The sequence below is a fragment of the Phyllostomus hastatus genome, unplaced genomic scaffold, assembly GCF_019186645.2.
Source record: "Phyllostomus hastatus isolate PE091 unplaced genomic scaffold, TTU_PhHast_1.1 phas_contig_40, whole genome shotgun sequence".
In the NCBI taxonomy this organism is placed as follows: domain Eukaryota; kingdom Metazoa; phylum Chordata; class Mammalia; order Chiroptera; family Phyllostomidae; genus Phyllostomus; species Phyllostomus hastatus.
In genome coordinates, this window is record NW_025333872.1 from 40,199,595 (window position 1) to 40,220,552 (window position 20,958).

The 20,958-nt window shown below is 35.2% G+C and overlaps 1 protein-coding gene across 3 annotated transcripts in view; it reads left to right on the forward strand.

The window, feature by feature from the left end:
• The window catches only part of SLC35A1 (solute carrier family 35 member A1), a 34,424-nt gene that overhangs the window by 321 nt on the left and 13,145 nt on the right, over nt 1-20,958 (forward strand). Inside the window, exons 2-5 of one of the 3 annotated variants that reach the window (XM_045844151.1) lie at nt 421-481; nt 6,472-6,649; nt 20,252-20,411; nt 20,597-20,749. In XM_045844151.1, the coding sequence (XP_045700107.1) occupies nt 421-481; nt 6,472-6,649; nt 20,252-20,411; nt 20,597-20,749 (552 nt within the window). Of the gene's footprint in view, nt 1-420; nt 568-6,471; nt 6,650-20,251; nt 20,412-20,596; nt 20,750-20,958 lie in introns of those variants that run through there. The other 2 variants (XM_045844153.1, XM_045844152.1) reach the window with 2 other exon arrangements.

Below are 20,958 nucleotides of genomic sequence, written 5' to 3' on the forward strand. Positions count from 1 at the left end.
GCAATCTGGGCGCCCTTTTAGGCTCCCGGGCTAGTGCTGAGGTGCTGGGCATCTGGAGTTTGTATTGAAGCGCTCCGACTGAGTCCGCACCGCCGCTTCTCAGGGCAGCGCGGGGTGGCCAGACTCCCACTGCGGTTGTCTTCCCGGCCCCTGCGCCGGACAGTTTCGTGGCTCCAGACTGCATGGGCCTCAAAGAGCTGGTGGTGGGTGGGAACCAGATTCAGACAGGCCCGGGCTACTCCAGGCCCGGAGAGGGGTCAGGGCACAGGTTCTGGCTGGACCCGCATCACCTAGCGGGAGGCAGGACCGGTCGTTGTCTGCGTCAGGGTCACCACGCCTGCGGTCTCAGATGCCCCTCGGCCCTTCAGATGCTCGGATGCTTCAGGGCATACTCGGGATACTGAAAGCAGTCTTTTACAGAGTTCCTCCCAAGGACAGTGTTGTATGTGGATAGAAGGAGCACGGATATTTTGGGCGGAAGGTGAGATTGACCCCCGCCCCCCAACCCCGTGCAGGAATGGCAAATTAGAGTAATACTGTTGGATGACTAATTGCCATTACCTGAAGGTGAGTCTCAACTCCATAGCCCTTTGTTTTCCTGAGTAGGGAAAGTTAGGGCCGGAGCTGAATTTCTTAAGGGTAGAGCAGTAGCTAGGAGAGGCTGGGTGACACCCGATTCTTTCTTCCCCTTCCCCCTTTGAATAAGTATTGAACAAATATTTGAAGAGCATCTTCTGCATGGGTGCCAAATTAGTTTCCTGGTTCGGGTGACTGCATTTATCATTTAAGCCCTTCCCAGGGGCATTGGCTTAGTTTCATTTGCTTCTCTCATGCATTCTCCCATTTCAAGTTAAGTCCAACCTTAAGAGCCTTTTTTTTTTTTAATACCAACACAGGAAGTAAAACCCAGAATTGTTTTGATAAGTAACAGAATGGGAGCAGCAGGATTAATGATGAGCGAGACTTTAAAGGAGTCCAAGTCACTATCTGAAATAGTTGCAACAATTTACCGGTTTAGGCTATTGCCAATACTTATTCATTGTGCCTTGGTCATGTTCGAAATCTTATATGCCCTCTAGATTTGTATAATCATAACAAAATTGCAGTTGTCATAGCTTTCTGATATTCACAAAGGATTGATTTGGAACTTACTGAATTTGCAAGTTCTTGAGTATTACAGATAATGTCCCATGTAAAATATAACAACAAGAAGAACAAAAATAACTTCAGATCCTAAATTTCTGTTGAGGAACGATTTCTACACAGAAACAAATAATGTGTGGAATCTAATGGGAACTTCATGAGAAAAAGAAAACAATGCGGATGTGCTAATAAGCCAATTCAACAATGCAGTTGAGTTGTGGGCTAGGTTTATAGTTTCTGGCCTTGGGCATGATGTGAAAACAGAATTTACAGTGAGTACATGAGATGAACTTTTGATTCTTCCTTGAAAAAATTGAAATTGCTAATAATTGAAATTTCATACTGGAGAATTTGTGAATGGATTGAAGAAGAACTATATGGATCCAATGTTAACCTGAAATTAGAGAAAAGTATGCTAAAAGCACTAAGTATTTTTTAAAAGTTTGTTTTGTAAATGGATGCCATACCAAAGCCCTGTACATTTTACAAGTGTCTAAACTTATTTGTTTGCTCGTCCATTTAGATCAGTAGTTAATTTTTCAAGAATATAATATATATTCCTATAAAAGCACTATGCAAATAGGTATACTTTCACAGTTGATGACAATGATAACTTGAGGTCAGAATATACTTGCAGGCTATACATACTTGGTTTAGTGTTTAAACATTCACTATGTTGTTTTTGGGATAGTTTTCAGTTTGGCAGTTCTAACCTCTCATTTATGAAAGTGTTGACAATCTAGGGGTCAGCGCTTTCATAAATATGGATTGGCAGTTTTTTTCTGTAAAGGACTGGATGTCATTGCTCGTCAACTCTGCCATTGCAGGACAAAAGGTAGCCATAAACAATTTGGAAACAAATGAGCATGGCTATGTTCCAATTGTGCTTTATTTATGGATACTAAAATTTGAATCTTTCATATAATTTGTAAGTTTCACAAAAGGTTATTTTAAAAATGTTTTTATTCCCATCTGGCTGGTGTGCCTAAGTTGATTGGAGTGTTATCCCATACACCAGAAGGTTAGGGGTTCAATTCCTGGTCAGTGCACATACTTAGGTTCCCTGTTTGATTCCCAGTTGGGGTGCTCAGGAGAGGCAACCAATTGATGTTTCTCACATTGATGTTTCTTTCCCCTTCTCTCTCTCCCCCTCCCCCTTCCTCTCTCTCTAAAATCAATATATTTAAAAATGTTTTAAAGTTTTTTCCCAACTATTTAAAAATATAAAATTATTCTGAACTTTCAGGCTTATAAAAATGAGAGCTGAAATGTAGTTTGCTCACCCCTCATCTAGGAGATGGGAAATGCTTTCTCCTTTACTGAGTAACTAAAGTTTATTGCTGTTAATTTTTGAAGTTATATACTTTTCTGATGTGGACTCTGGCCAGCAGGATCTGTGTGTGTGGCTGCGATGAATAAATTCACACAGACTACAGAAGTCCTGTGGAGAAAAAGGGGTGATGGTATGGCCACTTGATAAGTGAGAGAGAGGGCCCCCGCCCCTGCCTGGACAGGCTTTTATTGCTTTTCTGGGCACATTACATCGAGGATGGTCCTCATTTACTATGCACAGTTTCCCTTTCCATGATACCTTTTACAGATAACAAAGGAAAGAATGTTGCTTATGACTTCAAAGAAAAGGATGTTTGCACATCAAGGGGAGAGTGGATAAACTGGTTACACTCCATACTTGGGAGGTTTAGCACAGACTTTAGGAAGTTAAAGATATGCAGTAAACATTTGCTGCCTCAATTCAGGATGAGGGAGTTTTAGCAAAAAGCAAACCTCAAAGCAGCCTAGGTACAATGCAGGCCTGATTCCCTACAGGAGAACCTATCCACTGGCCTGGGTCCTGTGTACTGACTTGCTCCCTGCCAGTTTTCTGAATTAGGGCTGGGCTACATTCGCCACTGCCACGCGGATGGATTCCCTATACTTTTCCCTTGTATGAGAAAGTTTTAGAACAAAGGAAGTATTGTAGTGATCTTCACTTCCTTTTACATAAAAATTGCTTTTTAGATTCTTATATCTTTTGAAAAAAACTTTAGGTAGATAAGAGTTCTTTTTCTTCTGTTCTATCATTACTTTTTATAATAGTTAACTTTTTTCATTCTAAGGTTTGTTTTCATAGTTTTTCATGAGACTTGAGAGCTGCGATTTAATTGCTTAAGTGATTAATATAAAAGGGTAGCATTTGACGTTAGCAAGTAACTCAACATTTATATAATTAACCATTATATTTTCCTTCTAGTGTAGCAGTTCAGTAGTTTACAAATGATTAACAATCAAGATCAAAGTTTTAAAGGTTATGGCTATTCTTATTAATCTCTTACATGTTATAGTTCTATACAAAATTAAAATGCAATTCATTTTTTTCTCTTTAAAAATTGTTGTTCAAGTACAGTTGTCTCTACCCCCTCCCCCAATACCCCCACCTGCCCCACCTCCCACCCTCGATCCTACCCTTCTTTGGCTTTGGCTCTATGTCCTTTATGCATGTTCCTTGATAACCCTCCCCTGCCGTGCCCAGTTATCCCCTTCCCCTGCTCTGGTTACTGTCAGTTTGTTCTTAATTTCAGTGTCTCTGGTTATATTTTTCCTGCTTGTTCGTTTTGTTATTTAGGTTCCAGTTAAAGGTGAGGTCATATGGTATTTGTCTTTCACTGCCTGGCTAATTTACTTACCATAATGCTCTCCAGGTCCATCCATGCTGTCGCAAAGGGTAGAAGCTCCTTCTTTCTTTCTGCTGCATAGAATTCCATTGTGTAAATGTACCAGTTTTTTGATCCACTCACTTACTGATGGGCACTTGGGTTGCCTTTAGCACTTGGCTATTGTAAATTGTGCTGCTATGAACATTGGGGTTCATAGGTTCTTTTGAAATGGCATTTCAGGATTTTTAGTTTTCTGAGGAAATTCCATACTGTTTTCTACAGTGGCTGTACGAGTCTGCATTCCCACCAATGGTGTGCTAGTGTTCCCTTTTCTCCACAACCTCTTCAGCACTTGCTGTTTGTTGATTTGTTTATGATGGCCATTCTCACTGGTGTGAGGTGGTATCTCAGTGTGGTTTTAATTTGCATCTGTGATGGCTAATGATGCTGAGCATCCTTTCATATGTTTCTGGGCCCTCTCTGTGTCCTCCTTGGAGAAGTGTGTTCAGGTGCTTTGCCCATTTTTTAATTGGATCATTTGTCTTCCTGCAGCAGAGTCATGTGAGTTCTTTATATATTTTGGAGATCAAACCCTTGTCCGAGGTATCATTGGCAAGTATAATTTCCCATACAGTTGGTTCCCTTTTCATTTTAATGCTGTTTTCTTTAGCCATGCAGAAGCTTTTTATTTTGATGAAGTCCCATTTGTTTATTTTTTCCTTTATGTCCTAGGGGATGTATCAGTGAAAATATTGCTGTGTGGGATATCTGAGATTTTCCTGCCTATGTTCTCCTCTGGTACTTTTGTGGTATCGGGACTCAAATTTAAGTCTTTTATCCATCTACAATAATTAATACTTGATATAACTTAAAAATTGTCTACAATTTACAAATAATTAATTATTCCCAGCTAAATATTAATATTGAAGAACCTGTAACCTTATAAGTTCTTCCCTTACATCATCTGAAGGTAATTTTGAAGCTCTCATTTTATTTCCCTATGAAAGTCACCTTTAAATTGTGGTTAGGCTTCCAAAACAGTGAACAAAAGCATACCTAGTGTATATTGTGGTTACAGTAGCAGCCCAGAGTCACCCTTTGCCCCTCTCATTCTTATACTGGTTGTTAAAGTATGATCCACTGGCCAAATCCAGCCTTTCATTAGGTTCATTTGGTTGTGTATGGCTCATGATCTAAGAATGGTTTTTATAGATGAGCATTTGCAATTGATTTGGTGAAGCACTACTCTGAAGACCAATGGAGCAAAATGTTATCCCTCAAAATAATTCTATTGTTCTCAATAGCAGACCTATATTATAAAATATTGTACTCAATTGTTATATTTTGAATGTCAAAACATTTGTTTTCTTTTATTACTTAAGTACCTATATGATATTCTTGATTTTGCCTTGCAGGCTGAAAAGCTTAAAATATTTACTGTTTGCACTTTACAGAAAAATTTTGCTGATCCTTGTGTAGCCTTATCCTGAAGATTTGAAAGGTTAGGGATGAGGGGTGAGAGGTTTGTAAAGACAACAGAAATAGATTGAGCCTTGGATGATGGCAGTACCAGAGCAGGGCTGGGGGTAAGGAAGTGTGAGGGAGACCTGGTACTCCAGGGCCTGGGGTTTTATTAAAGGTGTTGGACCCACCCTGGTGCCTGAGTGAGGGCTGCTGCACAAATAGACTTGCAGTCTTAAATTGAGTTTATATAAGTTGTGCATATCCTGCATTTAAAGTTTTATTTATATATATATATAAATAAATATATAAATATTTATATTTATATATTATTATATATAATATAATATTATATATTATATATTAATATATTATATACTATGATACAATATTATATATAATATCATATAATAATATATATAATATTATATATAAATATATATATTTATTATATACTATTTTTTTAATGACTTTATTTTTTTGGAAAGAGGGAAAGAGAGGGAGAGAAACATCAGTGTGTGGTTGACTATCGTGAGCCCCCTACTGGGATCTGTCCTGCAACCCAGACATGTGCCCTGACTGGGAATCAAATTGCGACTCTTTGGTTCACAGGCTAGTGCTTAATCCACTGAGCCACAACAGCGAAGAATGCATTTCAGGTTTATAGGACTTTATTTTTAATACTCTTTTTTTTGAGTTACAAAGTATTTTTTTCTATAATGCTATGAGAGGCTTATTTTTTTATTAGGATAAAGTTTTATATTACATTCCACATTTAACACTCAGTCATTCCTTTTGTTTTCTTTTTGCTGTCTTTAAATTTAGAATATTCTTTGCTGTAATTTGTTTTCATCTTTTCATGCTTTGCTTTTATAAGATTGAGTTAAAAGATATGTAAAGTATGTAATTTATGACATTTCAAACTCATAATTTATAACATTCCAAACTAGAGTCAGTCTTGCAATTGAGGCATTCCCAGGGAACAAAATCAATGCCTAACCAGTTAATATTCAAAGTCAGCTGTTCTGTGTATGTGTTTTTTATATTCAGGCAATTGTAAAGTATTGTTTTGAAATAAATTTTTAAATATCATGGGTTTAAAAAGTTATTTTGTACTTGAAATTGGAAAACATTCTGAGGTATAATGTTAATTAAATTTTATATACATTAATATTGTCTACTAAATAATATCTTTGTTGCACATATTTTTCAGAAAATGTCAGTTTATTATTCAAGTTATACTGCTTGACAGTGATGACCCTGGTGGCTGCAACTTACACCATAGCTTTAAGATATACAAGGACATCAGATAAAGAACTCTACTTTTCCACCACAGCCGTGTGTATCACAGAAGTTATAAAGTTATTGCTAAGTGTGGGAATTTTAGCTAAGTGAGTATAATTACTTTTTAGTGTGTTAAATTATTTCTCTACTTAAGGTATTTTCATTATGAGAAAAGTCAAGCTACATTTTAATATTTTGATTGCTCTAGAGCAGTGTTTCTCACTTGGGGTGGTTTTGATCCCCAGGAGATATTTTTGATTGTCCCAACTTGGGGGTTGCTACTAGCATCTGGTGGGTAGGGACCAAGAATGCTTCTGAGCATCTTACAATGTACAGGACAGCCCTCCACAGCAAATAGCTATCCAGCCTCAAATATGAGTAGTGCCAAGCAGTTGAAGAACCCTGCTCTAAAGCGGGGGTTGGCAAACTATGGCCTGTGGGTCAAATCAAGCTCGCTGCCTGTTTTATGTTGCAACAGAGACTGTAACTCACTAAAGCTAATTTCTGTGCCACTTGATCCTTAAAAAATGTGCTGACCTCTGTTTTAGAGGAATATAATGATAATAATAGTTAACATCTCTTGAGTGTTTTTTTGTAGTAAGTCCTGGGCACTGTGCTATGTGCTTTTCATTAAATTATCTCATTTAATCTTCGTATTTTTAGGTATGTACTACAGTTACCTCCTGTTTTATCTGTATAGTATCTGAGGTCCTCAATATTGCACTGCTAAGATGTGGCACCACTGGGCTTTGAATCAGTAACATCATATGAGAATCATTTTAGCTAAGGATGCAGTATAAAAGAGGGTTAAGAATAGGGGCTTAGAAGTGAGACAGATCTCATTCTCATTGTAGCCTCACTGGGATTATGATTTACACACATTTCTTACCTCTCTAAGCTTTAGTTCCTTCATTTTTTAATTGAAGAAAAAAATAGAGTTGTGAGAATTAAATAAAATTTTGTAGGAAATTACTGAGGGAGAGATGTATGATGTGGGGATCCATCTGGGTCATATGGGCAGGTGAGACTTTATATAGGTTTGAAGATGTGAGTTGGTGAGAACAGGGAACCAAAGAGGAGCAGCCTGTGTTGGAGTTTAGATAGAAACAATTACACTTAAATTTTATTTGACAAATATTTATTAAGTGATTTCTATGTGACAGTTTTATAATATATGTTGAATGTGTAGGTATGAATGAAATAGATATGGTTCCTGCTTGATAGGAACGTAAGTTTAGTGGACAAGACAGAAAATCAGTAAACACATGTTTGATTACAAATAATCCTGTGGGAAAAATACTGTAAACATGGCTTGGGGAGGGGAAAAAGAACAGAAAAAGAACTTGAGGCCAAATGGTGGAAAGCTGTAATATATTTGAGTTTAAAATTTATCTCACAGGCAGAAATAATGTGGCAGCCTAACTTGTTAGGTTGAAATAAGGTAAAATCTCAGATCTTTCAGTTTCTTAATAATATTCATTTTTATTGACATTTGGCTTTTATTAAGGGATTCTTCACTTTGGATAATGTCAGCTGGATGAAAGACCTTATTGTTCCTTTAAAAGGAAGAGTTCCAAAGGCAAAGGTCTCTACATTTAATATTTCAGAACTGTTTCCATATAACAACCTAAGAGGTAATAAATTAATAAAATCTTAAGGTTTAATTTCTTTTAAGACAAATACAGGGTTGTTGGAGGAAGAGGGTAGGGCTACACATTTCTACTCTTTATTTCTTAAATTCCATAGGAAGTTGTTCTGTAACTGTGGAGAATTTTTTTTTAAAGATTTTATTTATTTATTTGTAGAGAGGGAAGGGAGGGAGAAAGAGAGAGAGAGAGAAACATCAATGTGCGGTTGCTGGGGGTCATGGCCTGCAACCCAGGCATGTACCCTGACTGGGAATCAAACCTGTGACACTTTGGTTCGCAGCCTGCACTCAATCCACTGAGCTACGCCAGCCAGGGAATTTTTTTTTAAATGTGCAAAACGAGCAATGAAACCTTCAGTGTAACTCAGCAGTTGGCCTGTCTTCTACCAACCCACCTGCACTGATTTTTTTTGTTATGATGTTTTTCCAGCTTTGTATTGCTTGGTGTATAGTATTTCCAATTCCTCAGCTATTCAGTTATGGGTATGGTCAATTATAGTTTGTTATGTGGAAACTTTTGAAATTATATTAAAATACAAGTACAAAAATTTCAGTAATTTCTCAGACAAGTCAAAAACAATGTTGAAATAACAAGTTTAGAAAACCAATTGTGTACTATATGAGCATCATTATCAATAACTAGTTGCCGTTTCTATCACCAACATAATGTACAGGCTCTTTTGTGGACACTTACCTGGAAAGTACACAAAGACCAGGGACAACAGAAAAAATTAAAGAAATATGATTACAGAGTTTTGGTGGTTGGCATTTCACATTATGTGGCTAACAAGAATTTGGTTGTGAAGAAGACTCATTTAAAATATTTAAAACACAATATTTAAAACACCAGCTTCTAACTGGAAAAAGCACTGGAAAAAATGGTAAAACATGAAAAAAGTACAGTGCACTTGAAATTACTAGATTTTAAAGTGAATATGATTTTTATAGAGAAATGATGGCAAATTTTCATGTATTTATTCAAATCACATTGGTAGAAACTGAATACCTGGTATTCATAATAAAAATATTTTATTTCTTGGAACAAAGAGTTTACTTTTAAGAAGGCATCTGTGAAAATGTTAATTTCCTAGAATGATAAAAGTGAAAGATATAGCAGAATTATTTCAGCCTATGAGGTAGCAGATGAGTAGCTCCAAAATGAAATGGAAGGGCATTGTGATTGCTTCTTCAGTTTCTTTAACATGTGATGAGACAATTGATTTAATGAAACTAAAGCACGGCCACCAGCTTGGGAAAGATAGATGCCCAGTGAAAATGTTGAAAGTTGATTCTAGATCTGGAGAGGACAGTTGGCTTGTAATAATTAATCTGAAGCAGTATGGAATAGGGAAAAGATGAATAAAATACATGGCTAATGTATTGGCCCACTGAGAGTGAATTGAACAGTGAGTTGCAGCAAATTAAAGAGCCTAGAACTTTCCATATGTCTTTTCTGTTTTGTGGTGTGAAGTTTGCAACAAAGTAAAAGATTTTCCAGATATTCTCTAGGCAGTCATTGCTTTGTACACATATTAAAATTGGTAATTAAAAAAGTAAGTGAATCAAAGGCAAGTAGGGTATTATATAGCTTGTCAAAAAATACATGTTGGATGTCAGTACTTTATTTGCTCTTTGAGTTTAAAGAGCAAATAGACTTTTTGATGGAGAAACTTCTAAATATCAAAAAAAATGTTATTTGAAAATTTTTGAGTTGATTTGTTATACACAAAGTTAACTAAAATTGATTTCATATTTTTGTATTTATATGTTTGAAAATTCTTTACCATGTGATATTGAACTAATTGTTTTCATAGTAGAAGCAATACTTTTATCATCTGAGAAAAGGCTGACAATTTTAAGATATTGTGGGAGAATGTGAAAGAATTATATTAGTAATAATAACAAGGTTTAGAACTTGAAAAATCTCATCAGAGAATAAAAAAATTAGTTTTTGATGATTAAAAATGTGTTTCCCTATATTTCCAGGAAAATAAAGTTAATATAAAAATTATAAAATATATTATTAAATTTTGATTTCAAATTTTTAGAGAATGACAGAAAAAGGGAAATAAACTAGAACTACTATAAATGGAAAAAACTATTAAATGAAGTAAATGCTTCTTCTTTCCACTCTTTACCCTATGATGAAGTATAACTATAGAGTTGATACAAATATTATTGCAGAACTTTAATTTTATCTGAACTATGCAAAACTTAATCTCATTATAGACCAATCTGTTTGGCTGCTTATTTAGTATGGTCTCTTTAGTAATGCTCTTTCTTTGCTTAGTAGTATGTTTAGTCTTGGGTAGTTGTTAAAGTAAATACGTGTCATTTTATATCATGTGGAGATGGGGGCAGAGACTGAGGAAATTTCTTGAAATTCGTAATGTCTTGCTTATAATTAAAGTTCACTTACAGATAAACATATATTACTGCCACATCCAAATAATGTGTTTCATTCTCTCCAAGCATTTTAAACATACAGTTGTGCTATGTCTGTTTCAATGTATTGTTAAAGAGATGTAGTGGGATAGTCAGCTTCCAATATAGTTGAAAACTAAAAAGGCATTAGTTCTGTCCTCATGGAACTTACAATTTAGTGGAGAACCAGATATTTAAGCAAATATTCAATAAATAATACATTTGTGGTGTTAAGGGTAATTAGAGGGTGCTGTAAATAAATATAATAGAGGGCCTCTCTTGGGATTGGGGGCTTTCTCTCTCTGGATCTTACATTTAAACCTTGACCTGAAGATTGAGTACAAGACAGGCAAGAAAAGAGTACAGAGAAGATAAAGACAACAGTGTAATTGAAGTCCCTAAGTTTTAAAGAACAACAGATTAGTGTGTCTGGAGTGTAGTGAGTGAGGAAGGGAGAGGTCAGCAGGCTATCAAGAGCAACCCTATGGGCTTGTAAAGGATTTTGGATTTTTATCTCCAGTGAACTAGGAAAAATCATTGGTTTAAATCAGGGACTAATTTGCATGGTGGCCCATTTCACTCTAAGTCACTTTAATGCTTTTGCAAAGAATTGGATCAGAAGGGTGCTGGAGATGGAAGTTAGGGAGCTTATTAGAGGCCATAAATAATGATAAAGAGAAGCAAATTTTATGTTTTGGAAGTGGAATCTCTAGGGCATGAGTGGTGGGTTTGGTACACAGTTCTTTTTTTCTTTTGGCTTAAATTATATTTTATTGATTATGCTATTACAGCTGTCCCAGATTTTCCCCCTTTGCTCTCCTCCACTCAGCAGCCCCTGCCCCCACCATTGTTCATGTTCATGAGTCATGTGTATTAATTCTTTGGCCACTCCATTTCCTATACTGTACTTTACATCGCCATGGCTATTCTGTAACTACCTGTTTGTGCTTCTTAATCCTCTCATCACCTCTTCACCCATTTCCCCAAACCTTCTTCCCATCTGACAGTTGATTCTTATTCTGTAAAATCACCACATAGTAATATTCTCTAAAGTCACCATGGACACTGAGTTAGTGAATACTGAATTATTGTTTCTAGGGGAAATACAGGGTTAGGTTCCAGGGAGCCTTTGGTCACAACATCTCGTCAACTACTGATCTATATAACCTTGTTTTATAAGTGTTTCTGTTTAAAGACACCTTACTTAATATATATTATTGATTCATTAGCACTGAACTCACAGCCAACTGTTGCTGGGCAGGGGTTTAGCCCTGAGTGGGTCTGCCTATGGCCAGCTGTAATGTGTGGGTTCTTCACTTGGTGTAGGAATGATTTCACAACATGAGTCCAGGTTACTGTGAAGGTACATTTATTAAAGCTGGGACAGTGAGACAAGGGAGGCATTGGCATAGAGGAAGCAACAGGAGAGCCAAGGCTGGGCTGCCTTAGCTCACTGGGAAGTCAGAGAAAAGGGGCCTTGGGGACAGGTTCAGGGGATTAGCCTTGGACAGGCTAAGGTGTTTGTTTGTTTTTGAGACAGGAAGAAAAGCAGATTTGAGGAAAGGGGATATGCTACTGAGCATGGAGAGTAGGCAGTTGAATTAATGGGTCCAGAACACAGAAGAGGTTGAGCTGGAGAAATAAATATGGGAGACTTATCCCACAAAAGTATTTAATCTTGAGCTTAGAAGAGCTATTAAAAGAGTGATCTTGTAAAAGTATTGCCATTTTTATTGTCCTTTGATACCATATACATTAAAGATTATTGTTTTCTGGACTAACCAGAAACCACAGAACTAACATAAAAAGGGCACACATAATAGTTGTATGTTTAGACAAGTGGAAGTCAGCTTGTTTAAGAAGTAATAGTATGATTTGAATCAGTGTCCAAGAATTTTGTAAGAGTTAAATTAAGCAGGCTAGAGTAAGTGTAACTTCACTTAAGTGCCCAAATCAGGTAAATCAGAATCTTTAGGTCCCCAAAATTGAAGCAGACACAGTTGTAGTAGCTCCAGGGATCTTGGTGAGCTTTTGGAGACCTAAAGTCTAGTTACTCATCTTTTGTGTGAGAACTTTGAGCCTGGAAAGGGACTGATTAATGTAATCTTTGATTAATAAATTTGACCTAACCAAATATAAAAGCACAGCTTCAGACCCATGTTTTCAGTGACAGGCCAGCCTCTGTCAGGGTGTGAGGTGGTTTGGAGTTTCTATGCCTAGGGAACCCTGCTTGACTGAACTTAGAGTGGCAGGCTAGGTCAAATGGCTGAGACCCTGTCTCTGGTTTTTTCCTTTCCCTTTCCCCAGGGAAGGACTAGCAGGGTTGCATCCCTGAAGCAGGAGTATCTTGATGTTCACCGTATCAGATTGTAAGACCTTTGCTTGCTAAAACACTGCAAGATGATAGCTTTTTTTAACCCCAAATCTTTTCTTTGCCCTACTTATTTATAATATTTTAGAAAGAACTAGTTAAAAAATTATAAAAAGAATTGACTTGAAAATTTTCTCCCTGATATGTTTAGGATTTTTAGCTTCTTAGAGATACAAACTTGCTTCAGTGAGGAGTGCCTGATATATATTGGGGCAACAAAGATCTTGGACTTCATTTATATTTCTTTCAAAAAAAAAAAAGTAAAAACTGCTTTCACCATAACGTGAAAAGAACAGAAGGCAGAGAAATGTACACCTTGGTGAGGTCTCCAAGAAAACTGGGCAATAAATTATGAGGAAAATGCTTAAAATATATCATTGTTATATATAATGTTATAAGTTAAAATTGCCTTAGAAAAAACAGAATAATGTGTTTTTTTGGACTATTGTGAAAAATGAGGTTTTAAAATCCTAATGAGCAGGTATCTAACTTCTTTTTTTTTTAGAAAGCAAGTAACTACACTCTAGGATACCAACTGTTAATCACTGTCAAAACGTGTTGTGTAAACTGACAGCCATCCTCTTTTAAGGTTGCAGCAACTAAATTTGCTGCCTTCAGACATTCAGGACTGTTGCTATTGAGAATGGCAAGCTGCCAGAGTGATGGTGTTAAGGAAATGTTCTTTTCCGTCTCCCCTTAAAAAACAGGTGAGGGAAACATACAGGTAAATACAGCTAATTTTCATTTCATTCTTGTACTGCTGTTTTAGCTGTAGCTATTATTTCATCTTCTGTGATGAGAAATTTTAGGCTGAGGGAAGTGGTGATTTGCCAAAGGTACCTAGAACATGGCTGCAGACACAGGGTTAGAAGTCAAGTTCCCTGAGTTCTAATTTTCAAATTATAAGTCAGAACAAATGATTAAGCTATTTTTTGATTAGCTAGAACAAAGATAAACACTTAATAGCACTGTTAGATATCTCAATAATTTTCGGTAATTTTATTTTTCTTATTTTAAGTTTTTATTCCCCAATGTTCACATTTTACCATGTATGTTTTATATTTTTTGTAAGTATGTATTTGTATGTGTGTGTATATTTTTTTCTGAACTGCTTGAGAGTAAGTTTTACACAAGATGCCCATTTGTCCCTAAATTCTTTAGGGCATATTCTGTAAAAATGGGACATTGTTGTACATAATCACAAAATATCAACAGTGAGACCTCAGTATTGATACAATATTATTTAATTCATAGACCTTAGATAACTGTGCTAACTGCCCACTAATGTCCTTTAATAGTAAAATAATCACACTTGACATCTAGTTGTCACAGCTGTAGCTTCCTTACATCTAGAATAGTTCCTCCATATTTTTTCATGTCTGACATAATTGAAGAGCATAATTCATTTAGTTTGTAGAATATTTCTCAGTTTATATTTATCGACTGTTTTCTTATGATTAAACTTATGGTTGCGCTTTTTTAGTCAGGAATACAACAGAAATGATGTGTACTTCTCAGAGCAGGGCAGCATGAGACACATAGTATCTATTTGCCCTATTATCGGTGATTTAACTTTGGTTTCTTGATTAAAGTGGCGCCTGCCAAGTTTCTCCATATAAAGTGACCAATTTTCTCTTTGTAACTAATAAGTATCTTGTGGAGAGATACTTTCAGACTAGGTAAATATCCTGTTTCTCATTACACTTTCACTCACTAGTTTTATTGCCCATTGATGTTGCTAAATGGTAATTTCCTAATTCTATCATTCTCTGTACATTATTAGTTAGCATCCTACTCAAATAAGCTTCCCCTTATATTCCCTGCACCCTAGCATAGGTTCATGGATTATTTTATTGTATGGGCTGTAATAATATGTGCATCATTATTTTGATGCACAAATTGTTGTAGATTTAGACAGTGGGATCTTCAAATTTCTTCCTGTTTCCTTCTCTCCCTCCCTGTTTTCATTAGTCTTTGAGCAGTTTCTTTTTAGTGCAACAAGATGTCCAAGACTCATCTTGTATTTTCCCTGCCCCAACTCTGAAATCACATTTCTCCAAGAAGCCTTCAAACCTTGTTCCCTTTTTTTCTTTTCGGGCTGATATTTAGATACCAGAATCTAGATACTACGTGTGCACATTGCTATTGGGGTATCATTGCTTCTAGGTCCTTTCAGCAGACAGAGCTAGGAATTATATGTGTGTGCATGTATATGTGCATGCATAGCACACCTATCTATGTATACATATTTACATTGTGTGTATAACTATCAGTTATATATTGTGTGATACCTATAATTCTGATTCAAAACCACAGTTGATTTTAACCTTCCTACCTTTTCAGATTTGTTCCTTTCTTCAGTGGTGATGTCTGGCTCCCATTATCCTCAAGATATTTATTCATTTGCTCAATCCTAGAATACATAAGTAGATTTAGAATTTCTAACATACAGCTGTGAAAAAACCTACTAAGTTCAATATTGTATATAGTTATTTTTGCCTTTAGTTTTAGAGCATATAATAAAAAGACTTTTAGAATACCTGGATTATTCTTTTCCTGCTTCAGTGTAATTTAAAAAACTGACTTTTGGGGGGAGGTTTCTGCTAGTAATTATGTTTTTAGTTTTCCCATGCTTGTTGATATTATAATTTCCAATCATTTTTGGAATGCAAAAGTATACTTATTTGAATGAGAAGTTAGAACTGCAAGAAAATAAGGAGTGTGGGGAAGAATGAATGGAGAGCTATTTCGATAAATAAAGTTTAATGTTTGTGTGGTCTAATTGGTGAGTTTTAGTTATGTGCACTGTGTGTATATGCACAATGTACACTATGCTGCACTTTATTTTTTCATGTGTATTTTATCTTTATCTGAGATTGTTCCATGTCAGTACTGGAAATCTTTCTCATTCTTTTTAAGAGCTGCATGGCATTCTGCTAAATGGACATATCATATATACCAGTCTCCATTGATAGGCTTTGGGCCGTTTTTAGTTGTCTGCTATGATGAAGATGAAGTGATTATCTTTTTACATATATTGTTGTGTACATATGTGATTAGGTAAGACACTTTTAAATTGAAAACAGAACTACTAAGTCCTCTTTTGGTGAGGGGGAGCAGATTAGTAGTTTGGGGTTAAAAGCTCTTATATGAATAGCTAATTTTTTAAATCTTTGAATTATAAGTTACCGATTTCAAAATTATAATCTGATTGAAACATAAAACAGCACATTTAAAATATTTTAGATTTTCATAAAACTAATTATTACTACAACTCAAAGGAAAATTACTAGTTACCTGTATACTTTACTTAAACCCTGTCATAGCTATTGCAATTGACAGTTTTGATTTAGTCATTTGTGGTATGAAAAAGAGGAAATGAAAACACATTCACACCTTAGAACAAAGTCAACTTTTTTTGTTTGCTATTCACCAGTTTATAAAGACTAAATAAACCTAGCAGGTTGTATAAATGTACATATACTTTGGGTGTGTTTAGTAATAAACCAAGTGTATCTTAAATCTTTGAGCTACTATCCATATAACGCTGGAGATGATTATTTTACTATTTCAAGTATTTGCTAGAATAATGAGTGTAGCTATTATATACTTAGGTTGTAGATTATTGGGCCCTACTCTGTTTCTCCTGCTGAGTTTGCATGTTGACAGCCTCTTTTGTACTCATGCCATAGTGGGTGTAGGGACATGAGGAGGAAATAAAAGTCATGTACCTCATATGATGGGTATTTTGTCTTCACATGACCTCATTATTGGTTTTTATACCTAGCCCTAAAGTCTTTTATATGAATTAATTATACTTTACTAATGAAACAAAATTTGTAAACAAAATTTAAATTTCTCAAGCTCATGAGTAACTTTTGCTGTGTTCCATTTTGCACAGTGCCTTGGTAACCTGGCCAGGGATTTTATGCCTCCTAGTAGTTCTCATCAGATCAGGAGCTGGAAGAATGAGGTCTACTTTTGACTAAACATGGGTCAGAAATAATTGGTTTCATTTCGGCTATTTGATAGGAAATTTGGGGGTGGGGGGAGGCAGCCTTGGAATATCTGCAGTCAACATGGAGCTTCAGGTTTTTTCAGGTAACAAAAGGCTGCACATAGATTCTATTATAGTGATAAAAATCAAATTGTTTAAATAGGAAATTTAATGGGAAATACTATATCCATGAAAATTAGTATATGCTTTTTGACCATACATGCTCTTTCTCTTATCTAGCAATATCATTTATACAATTAAATTTAATAAATTTGTTTTTAACAAAAGGTCTTCATTAAAGTACTTGTGATTTGATTTCCAAGAAAATATCCGGGCATGAAAATAGAAGGAAAAAAATGGCCTTTAAAAAAATGTATTTATTTCAGAGGGAGAGAGAAACAGCAATTTGTTGTTCCACTTATTTATGCATTCATTGGTTACTTCTTGTATGTGTCCTGACTGACACTGATACACAACCTTGGTATATCAGGATGATGTTCTAACCAACTGGGCTGCCCAGCAAGAGCCTAGTATTTGATCTTTATGTGTTACTTTTTATATTCAAGGCTGTAGTATATTTAGAATTGATCATTTATTTTTGCCTACTTAATGGAAAAGAGGAGTATTGATGATTACTAGATTTTCCTGGGAGATATTGCTGTTACTTTCTTTAAAACTGTAGTGGGTAAAGCTAAATATAAGCTTTTAGAGCTGTATTATTAATACATATGTCAAATTCAGCAGGATTTAACCTGATTAATACTGAAATAATTTATCTCCTTCTTTAAAACATTGTGTGTACTAAGATTCCCACATACTCTTCTTTCTTATACTTCCCAAATTTCTTTATTCTACTTTCTGATGTTTTCCTATTACTCTTGGGCTTTTGTTATATAAGTTCTTTCAGTATCCTCTGCTATTTTTGTAACTTATTTTACAACACCTTACTTATTTATAATTATATAATGTTGCTGTAATTCTAAGGTACTGCAGTGAAATGAGCTTTCTGGTAGTTAGCATTCTGTTATAGCTTGGCTTCTCTACTACCCACATTAGCAAAGGAACCAGAAAAATATACTATGGCCTTCCTGGCAGTGAAGTAGTAGCTCCTAAGCATTGAACAAAAAAGTGATGTAGTCAGAACAGCCAAAGACCTGAAGGTTAATCCAACATAGTACTTTACTGGTTTGTCACATTGAAGGAAAGGAGCAGTCAGGTTGGCTGGTGATGTCTCACAGACCTTTCTTTTTATGTGAAAGCTGGAAAGTGTGGGAGAAGAGATAAGAAAGGAGAAAAGGGACTATAGCAACCTTGGTTATGTGCAGGTATGATTATTAGAAATAGCACTTAGATCCTTAAGCAACCCATATTCCTACAGGGCGAAGAGTATCAGTGATAAAGAGATCGACTTCTCTCGGCCAAAAATTAATTCGATACCATGGAAGGTATCATCTCTAATGGATGAAGGTAAAATGGCATTGCCCATAGCAGAGGATTAAGAGAAGGACAGATGGCCACTACAGTAGGAGTTTGGAGTGTCTTATGTGAAAGATAAATGGGCATGGAAGGAAGTAGAATGTGGGAGATGGGTACAAATGGGTTCCTCAGTAGCTCCTTGGGGAAGCATGCTGAAGATATATCAATGTGTGTCAGTATTTTAGGAAGACATTAAAGGTATAGTACAGTGAAAACAGTGTCCTGTACTTCACAGAATCTGCAAGATTTATTATCTGTATCACATGATTGCTTACTAGTGAGAATTATGACATTAAAGGAAATGTTCAATTGTTTTCTAACATATCACCATATTAATGTAGTTAGAACTCTGATTATTTTAATATTTTTCTTTAATTTTCTTTAGTTTTATAATTGAGGGAAAACATTCTTTGAAAAGTATATGGGACATGTTAGATTTGCATTAAAAGTAATTTTAAAAAAGAATGTCAAATGTTTAAAGGGCTCATCTTCAGATACCTGGAAATCCCTACAATGTAAAATTTCTCAGCAGAGTGATCTTTTTGGTATTCTTTCCTCTATTGGATGGAGTTCATTGTCTCCCACCAAGCTATGTGTGTTACTTTTCAGCATATAGATTTACCATTTGTTGTGGAGTGGGTTGAATTTGGCACCAGAGGAAGATCTGTCTGTAACTAAGAAGGTATCTTGTTTCTGTCACCTAGGCCAAATTTCCTGTCTCACTTAAGCATGTTCTTGGGGACTGGGGTGTTGTACATGGATGGGATAGGCATAGCTAGTCAGTTTAACATTACGGACTTTTTGTTTCCCCTTAGAACATTAGTGATTATTTTTGTAGGTAAAGTATGTTAACCAAAATTAGAGGCTTATTATAACTATATAAATTTTGAGTTGAAACAGGTCAACAAGTTATTATTATCCTCTTAAGGGTATTGTGAATTATAGTTAGAACCCTTTTAATCAAGTACTTTTTTTGATGTTGATGCTTATTATAAAATGTTGTTTTACTTTTATTTTCATGAAATAAGTAAACTGATTTTACAATGGAGGAAACAGTGAGGTTATATAGTTCCTCCTGAGGAAAAATAAGAATTGTTAACATCATGCATAATCAATATGCAGTCAAATAGTGAACTTTATACTCATTATATAGTTTATTTTTGTTGGTATTAGTCAATTATTGATTTCCTGCAAAATTATGATATGTACGTGAGTTTTATGAGAATTTGCCTAAAGATTTATTGTCTACTATACTTCATAAGTACTGAGCTAATTTGCAAATGATATTGATCTGAATCTATCAATTCCTATCCCAAGTAACTTCCATGGCTACCAAAGCCTTTTTCTTTTGCTTGCAATTTAAATCGATTGTAATTAAAAAAAATTAAAAATGGATATGCAACCCAATTTAAAAAATAATCATGGTAAACTTGATGTAATAGCAGTTAGTTTCAGGGATTAAATTAAATTTTTATAGGTAATATCCACACTTATGGTTTCTTGTCTCGTTACTTAATATACTCAAAAACTCTACAAGTCTGATTAGAGATTGATGATGGTAAACCTAATTGTTTTTGTATTTTCCCAAAGAGAACTTATAATTGTTTTATAATGTAATTGTTGCTCTATTTCTTTTAATAAGTCTAAAATTAGTTGAAAATTGTAAAAAGATAAATTTGCTAAATTATACCGATGGACTTATAACTATCCTATGTATGAAGAATTCTTATCAAATGGATGCCTTTTAATTTTATTCCTCAGCTCCTTCTCATCTCCCTCTTTTGTTTTCAAAGAGAAACTGGTAGTCTGGGTAGATTGAAGACATCTTTAAGAGAAAATGTCTTGGGGAGCCCCAAAGAACTGATGAAGTTAAGTGTGCCCTCATTAGTATATGCTGTTCAGAACAACATGGCTTTCCTAGCTCTTAGCAACCTGGATGCAGCAGTGTACCAGGTAAGTGGCATAAACGATAATGAAAAGACCAGAGTCTTAAAAAATGTTTTTGTATGGTAAAATTATTTTTATTAACCCTTTATCACATCAAATGTTTTTCTTGATAATTCTATTAATTGTATCAGAAATAGCTGTGTGAGAGACTAATGTTAACTAAGTTCATTAATTTATTATTTTGTTTCCAGGTGACTTACCAATTGAAGATTCCCTGTACTGCTTTATGTACTGTTTTAATGTTAAACCGAACACTCAGCAAAGTACAGTGGATTTCAGTTTTTATGCTGTGTGGAGGAGTTACACTTGTACAGTGGAAACCAGCCCAAGCTACAAAAGTCATGGTAAGAAACAAAATGGTTACCATAACTAAAATAGAAAACTTCCTGTGTCTTACACACTTTGGTCACATTGATGAATGTGGCACAAGTATGTTTCTTTGATTAAAAATAATCTTTGCCCTACAGATAGGTTTTTTTAATCCCCTTAGGATATATATTAAAGATGATGTAATTTACTAGCTTCCTTTCTTTTTAGAGGGGAATATGCATAA